Raw genomic sequence first — 7,500 nt, forward strand, 5'->3', positions numbered from 1 at the left:
ACACAGCACATATTCATGTTGATCATGAGTGAATAAAGTCCCTAACTGTTCAACAACCATTAATCATAAACAAAACCAACACAAATATGTTCATATTCTAGATCACAATCAAAACTCAAAAATCCTGATGGGAGGAATGTATATACATACACCTCACTGTCCCATTGTGGTTTTGTGATACACTGGAATCTGTGGTATACTGAGGACGCCACGCAAAGGCGGCCTCCCCATGCAGACCAGAATTCCCAACAAATTGTTCGCCGTGCTGAGCTTTCCCCCCTTCAATGAAGTCGTGAACGCGGTCTTCGGATGTCGCAAGGAAGGTGCCAAACCTTTAATGAGCAAGTCCGTCTCCGTTGGAACGTTTCCTTTGTGATTTCGTGTTCAATAAATACTGCAAAGAATGTCGTACGTTTATATACTGTTGTTTTTGTTTTTTTTCCTCTCTCTCTCAAAAGTTAGTATGTCCCGGAGGTATCGTCGTTGTTACATGTGGACGCCGTTCTTTCTCTGTCTCTGGACCTTGCATTTGGAATGAACTTCCTCTTTCGCTTCGTCAGGTCTCCGCACTCAGCTCTTTCAAGTCTGGCCTTAAAACCCACCTCTTCACAAGATAGCCTCCCTTTCCTGCCTCTTCCATGTCTTCAGTTTTTTCAGTTTTAGAGTTATGCATGCGTGCAAATGACTGGTGTGAAAGCGCTTAAATTTGTCCCTGCACAAGATTCAGCGCTGTATAAATACTATCATTATTATTATTATCATTATTATGTGTATTCGATGAATGTTTTCACAAAATGCCTAACTTTTATCATTTTCCACCCCATTGTCTTATCTGGATAATATGTCAGTGTTATCCAAGTTCTGCAAAACTGCTCACGATGCTTTCGGAGTGGGGCAACAGTTGTGCTGGAAGGGGCTACATGTGATCGGTTACAGTACTTGTGATCCGTTACAACACTTGTGATCTGTCACAATGCAGGCTTGTTGTGATGTGGAGTGTGGAAGCGGGTGGAGAGGGGATCGAGGAGGGGGAGGGGGGAGGGGGAGTTATTTGTACTAAGTCCCAGCAGAAGTTTTGAAGGAATGATCCTTCCAAGGAAGGAGTTGTGGTTTAATTTTTAGAGCTAACTATCTTCCAACATTGATTAGTTTGTTGTTGCTTTGTGCTTTTTCTTCTTTTTTTGGTGGGGGTGGGGTGGGGGTTGGGGGTGGGTAAGTGAAGGGTTCTCTGTGGTGCGCTTCAGCAGAAGCCTCTGGATGTGGTTTGTTGTGTGTGTGTGCGTGTGCGTGTGCGTGTGTGCGTGTGCGTGTGTGCGCGTGTGTGTGTGTGTGCATGTACTTGTGGTCAGCTTCAGCTGTAGAATCTGGATGTGATTAATTTTGGCCAAGGAAAATTTTTTTTTTAAAGTTACCTGTGATGATCTGTCACAATAAGACATTCAAGGCGTATTTGTTTCCGTGCGCTTGATTTTATTGAGAGAAACTACCTGTGGTCTGCTTCAACAGAGCCTTCTTCGTGCTGCAGCTGAAGGTGGGAGAGAAAGAAGGGGGAAAGGAAGTAAGGAAGGAAACAGGGATGAAGAATGGAAGGAAGAGAAAAGGGAAGGAGAAAGGAAGAAAGAAAGGGAGGAAGGAAGGATGACTAAGGAAGGAAGGATGACTAAGGAAGGAAGGAAAGGAGGAAAGAGGAAGGGAAGGAAGGAAGGAAGAAAGAAAGGAAGGAAGGATGACTAAGGAAGGAAGGAAGGACAGCTGTTGGTCCCCACCGGGAGGAAGGAAGGAAGGAAGGAAGGAAGGAAGGAAGGAAGGAAAGGAAAGGAAAGGAAGGAAGGAGAGAAGTCAGGAATGAGGAAAGAGGAAGGGGGTGACAGCTGTTGGTCCCAACCGGGAGAAACGATGGAAGGAAGGAAGGAAGGAAGGAAGGAAGGAAGGAAGGGAAGGAAGGAAAGGAAGGAAGGAAGGAAGGAAGGAAAGGAACTACTGCTGCTCCCCTCCCTGGAAGGCCCCCTCTAGCAGCGTGGCGATGTGCTCGATGTGCTGATCCCTCAGGGACCTCTCCCGCCGCTGGAGCCCCGTCAGCTCCTCCTCCTCCTCCTCCTCCACGCGGCCGCCTGTCGGGATGCTGATGGCCTTGGCGTTGGCCGGCGCCGAGTCCGACACGGGGCTGGGGATGCTGCGAGACCCGTCTCCGCCCTCCTCCTCCCCCTGGTGGTGGTGGCGTCCGAGGTCCGGCGAGGCCTGCTCCCTCGGAGGGCCTGGGGGTGACGACGACGGCGCCAGGTTGTTGTTGTTGGGGGTCAGGGTCCTGGGGGTGGTGGGCGCTCCAGAGCCTTGGTCGTGAGGCCCTCCTCCTCCGCCTCCTCCTCCTCCCCCCATCATCATCATCATCATCATCGCTCCCCCCTGGTCCGCCTCTGTGCTGGGCGCCGGGGACATGGGAGGGGGTAAGGGGGTGGAGGCGACGCTGGTGGTCGGAGGGTGGTGGTGGTGGTGGTGGTAGTGGTGGTGGTGAGGGTGATGGTGGTGGTGAGGGTGGGGGTAGAGGCCGGAGCGGGCGGCGGTGTTGTTGTTGTTGTTGGGGTTATTGTTGGGGCCCGGCAGGGGGGCGTGGGGGTTGCGGATGGGCTGGGAGATCTGGATGAACTGGGTGTCCCCCGGGATGGGCCCCGCGTTGATGCTGCTGACCCCAGGGCCCCGGTACAGGGGCAGGGCGGCCAGGGGGCGGGGCTGTGCACACACAGCGTCATCAGGTCAACTTCGTCGTGGTGCTGGTGATGATGGTGGTGGTGATGGTGGTGGTGATGGTGGTGGTGATTATGGTGGTGATGATGGTGGTGGTGATTATTGTGGTGCTGGTGATGGTGGTGGTGATGGTGGTGGTGATTATGGTGGTGATGATTATGGTATGGTGGTGGTGGTTGTGATGGTGATTGTAATGGTGGTGACGGTGGTGATGATTGTGATGATGATGGTGGTGATGGTGGTAATGATGGTGATCGTGATGATGATGGTGGTGGTGATGGTGGTGATGATGATTGTGATGATGATGGTGGTGGTTGTGATGGTGATTGTAATGGTGGTGGTGATGGTGGTGGTGGTGGTGGTGGTGATGATTGTGATGATGATGGTGGTGATGGTGGTGATGATGGTGGTTATGGTGATTGTGATGATGGTGATGATAATGATGATGGTGGTAATGATGGTGATGATGGCGATGGTAATAGTGACGGTGGTGGCGGTGATGACGACAATGGTGATGACGATGGTGAGGATGATGATGGTGGTGGTGATGGTGATGATATTGGTATCGGTGATGGTGGTGATGGTGATGATGGAAATGATGACGACGATGGTGATTATGGTGATGAAATAATCAATTCGATAATAACGATAATATCAATAATGATACTGCTGCTATTACTGCCACTACTGCTACAACTACTACTACTATTATTGATGGTGATGACGATGATGATAATGATAATATAACAGCAGCAGCAGCAGCAGCAGCAGCAGCAGCAGCAACAAGAACGTTTCTTCAGTGTACATCCTCAAGTTCAGCAATAATGTAGAGCTGAACGCGCTTCAGAAGTTAAAAAACAAACACAAAAAAACCACAATTATAAACCCCTAGTTGCCCTGTGATTGCGTTGTATTTCTCTTTTTGGTCACAACAGATTTCTCTGTGTGAAATTGGGGCTGTTCTCCCCAGGGAGAGCGCGTCGCTACACTGAGAGCGCCACCTCTCTGATATAAGCTGAGCGTTGGCTACTAGTTCTTAAAGACAAACCAACCCCTCTTTTTCTCGCAAATTTCCCACAAACACCCACCCATCCAGACACCCCCCCCCCCAGCCTACCCACCCACACTCACACACACCCACAAACACCAACCAACAGTCACCCCCCCTACCCTCCCACATCCACACACACACACCTCAACCCACCCACTCACACAGTCACCCCCCCCCCCACACACACACACACACACACACACATCCCCCCCATACCCCATACACACCCACACACCCTCACACACACCCTCACACACACCCACACACACACACACACACACCAACCCACCCACTCACACAGTAACCCCCACACACACACACACCCCTCACCCCCCCCCCCCACACACACACAAACACACACACACACACACACACCCATACCCCATACACACCCACACGCCCCCACACACACCCACATCCACCCCCACACACAGCCTCACCGGCCTCTCCCCGCCCTGACTCCGGTCCCGATCTCGTTCCCTGTCCGTCTTCTTGCTGGTGCCCAGCGAGGTGGCTGCAGCGGCGGCTTGCGGAGCCACGATGCCCAGGTCCGCCTCCCGGGCTCCCCTACTGGGCACGGAGCTGCTGGGGCGGGGCACGGGCAGGGGCCGGGTGGGGGAGGGGGAGGCGGAGGCGGCCGTCTTCCCCGCGGGCTTGCCAGTGCCGGAACCTCCGCTGTCTCCCGAGGAGCTTTTGTTGGAGGTGGCGCTGGTGGAGCGCTTGGCTTTCCTCTTGCCCGGTAGGTCTGTTGTTGTGGTGCTGCTGCCTGGCCCTGCTGGTTTGATGATGATAATGATGACGATAATGATAGTAATAATGAAATATGAAAAAAAAAAAAGATATTGAAAATTTCATTCATAACCCTGCACAGACATCCGGCTATAACCAAACCCCTCAAATTGTAATTCATGTACATACAGCACACAAATCTCTCTCTCTCTCTCTCTCTCTCTCTCTCTCTCTCTCTCTCTCTCTGTCACACACACACACACACACACACACACACACACACTGGCACCCTCCAAACCCCTCCCCCTCCCGCCCCCACACACACCCAACCACACACACACACACACACACACACACACACACACACACACACCACAACACACCACACCACACCACGACACCCATACACACGACACACCATGACACTCAAAAAAACGTGAACATCACACACCACCACAAACACCACCTCACCTTTGCGTGCCGGCGACGCCCGCGTATCGACAGCAGTGTCCCCCCCTCCTCCTCCTCCTCCTCCTTCCTTGCCACCCTTGGAGGAGGAGGTGGCGGCAGCGGATGCGCCCTTCTCCCCAAGCCGTTTCTGGATGACGTCGTCCACGGACAGGTTGCTGAGGCGCTGCTCATCCTCCTGGGAGGTCGGGGAGAAACTGATGGCCTTGACCTTGCTGCCCTCGGTTCGAGGTCGGGGGTCGGAGGGGGTCCGCTGCTTGAGGCTGTAGGTGGCGTTGTTGAGGGGGAGGGTGGTGGTGGTGGTGGTGGTGGTGAGGAGGAGGGGGGAGGAGGCGGCCAGCCGGGGTCGTTGGTTGCCGGACCTGACCACCCGGTTGTAGACCACGGGGTGGGTCTCACACAAGCTCTGGTGGGAGGGAGAGAGGGAAGGAGGGGGTAAGGAAGGGGGACAGGGCGGGTAGAAAAGGTTAAACTAAGGCATTTGGTGTGTATGTGAGAAGCGAGGATTTTTTTTTTTTTTTTTTTTTAAGAAGGAATTCGGATCTTCATCACCATCATTTCAATTCTCCTCGTCATCGTCGTCGTCGTCATCATTGTCGTCGTCGTTGTGATCATCATCACCATCATCATCATCATCATCATCATCATCATCACCACCACCATCACCACCACCATGATCATCACCATCACCTTCATCACCACCATCACCATCACTACTACCACCACCACCATCAACACCATCACCACCATCATCACCACCATCATCATGACAATCATCATCACCATCGTCATCATTGTTGCCATCCTCCGTCCGCTTAATCATCGTGTCGTGATGTCCAAAATAAAATGATTATATATTTGATATTATCATTATTATTGCCACAAATCACCACCAAAATCCACTTTACAGAATAAATCACAGAATTAAGCATCTCAAACATTACATCATAATAATTATGATGATCATATAGATGCTTTCTTATTTTAATCAGATGATCACGATACAGATTTGTGTCCTTGAGGGTCTGGGTTCGATTCCTGGTCTAGCCCTTTCTCCTGATGTTGACTGGAGGGTCTAGTCATTCGGATGAGACGATAAACCGAGGTCTCGTGTGCACCACGCACTTGTCGCACGAAAAAAACAAAAACCCATGGCAACATCTACTTTCACAGGTTTGATGGAGTCTCCCGTCCGTTCGACGGATGAGTAAGCAGGCAGGCTTATCTGTCGGTGTGTGTCCTCATATGGGAGAAGAGGCCGATTCTGGATGCGCAGCACTTCCACAGGTGTTGCAAGGGAAAACGTCTCCAGATGTTGAGCCTGGTTGCCTGACCAGCACAGGTGACTTTTTTTTTCTTTTCTTTTTTTTAGTGAGGAGGAGTACTTTCACAGGTACACAAACATATATACATGCACTCAAAGCTTGACAAGCGCGTTGGGTTGTATTGCTGGTCAGGCAGACATCTGCTTATTTGATGCGGAGTGGATTCTCCGAATGCAGTGACGCCTCTTTGAAAAGAACAACAACTGAACCCGAAACAGTTTTATAGGAAGAGTTCAACATCAGATCGTCTCTTCGCTCATGTGGGTGGGTGAGGCAAGGGACAGGGTGGTTGTGGAAACTATAACACAAAAGACACCACCACCACCACCACCACCACCAACAGCAACAACAACACTAACACCATCAGCAACACTACTACTAACACCAGTGCACAACCACTACCATCACCACCACCACCATCACACTACCACTACCATCACCACCAACAGTAACACCACACTAACGCCATCAGCAACACTACTACTAACACCAGTGCACAACCACTACCAACACCAACACAACCATCACACCACCACTATCAACACCACCACCAACAAAAACACTACCGCCGAACTGCCACTGCCAACACCAACACCACCAACACTACCAACACCAACACCACCAACACTACCAACACCACCTCCACCACCACCACCAACACCACCACCATCAACAACAACAAAACCACCACCATCACACTACCACTACCATCACCACCAACAGTAACACCACACTAACGCCATTTCCACCACCAACACCAACACAACCATCACACCACCACTATCAACACCACCACCAACAAAAACACTACCGCCGAACTGCCACTGCCAACATCAACACAACCATCACACTAACACCACCACCTCCACCACCACCACCACCACTACACTATCACCACCACCACCGACAACAACAACACTAACACCATCACACAACCACTACCGCTATCAACCCCAACAACACCACCACCATCAACACCACCACCACACCAACACCACCACACCAACACCACCACCACACCAACACCACTACCGTCAACACCACCACACCAACACCACCACCACACCAACACCACCACACCAACACCACCACACCAACACCACCACCACACCAACACCACCACACCAACACCACCACACCAACACCACCACCACACCAACACCACCACACCAACACCACCACCAC

The 7,500-nt window shown here is 51.5% G+C and overlaps 1 protein-coding gene across 3 annotated transcripts in view; it reads right to left on the bottom strand.

The window, feature by feature from the left end:
* Nucleotides 1-424: 424 nt before the first annotated feature.
* Nucleotides 425-7,500, bottom strand: part of LOC143294710 (uncharacterized) — a 50,065-nt gene continuing 42,989 nt past the window's right edge. For 2 of the 3 annotated variants that reach the window (XM_076606122.1, XM_076606120.1), the window contains exons 8-10: nucleotides 4,994-5,396; nucleotides 4,234-4,568; nucleotides 425-2,727 (exon numbers count right to left, since the gene is read on the bottom strand). In XM_076606122.1, the coding sequence (XP_076462237.1) occupies nucleotides 1,978-2,727; nucleotides 4,234-4,568; nucleotides 4,994-5,396 (1,488 nt within the window). In that variant the 3' untranslated portion in view covers nucleotides 425-1,977. The remainder of the gene's footprint in view (nucleotides 2,728-4,233; nucleotides 4,569-4,993; nucleotides 5,397-7,500) is intronic. The other variant, XM_076606121.1, reaches the window with a different exon arrangement.

The sequence above is a fragment of the Babylonia areolata genome, chromosome 20, assembly GCF_041734735.1.
Source record: "Babylonia areolata isolate BAREFJ2019XMU chromosome 20, ASM4173473v1, whole genome shotgun sequence".
NCBI classification, from domain to species: Eukaryota; Metazoa; Mollusca; class Gastropoda; order Neogastropoda; family Buccinidae; genus Babylonia; species Babylonia areolata.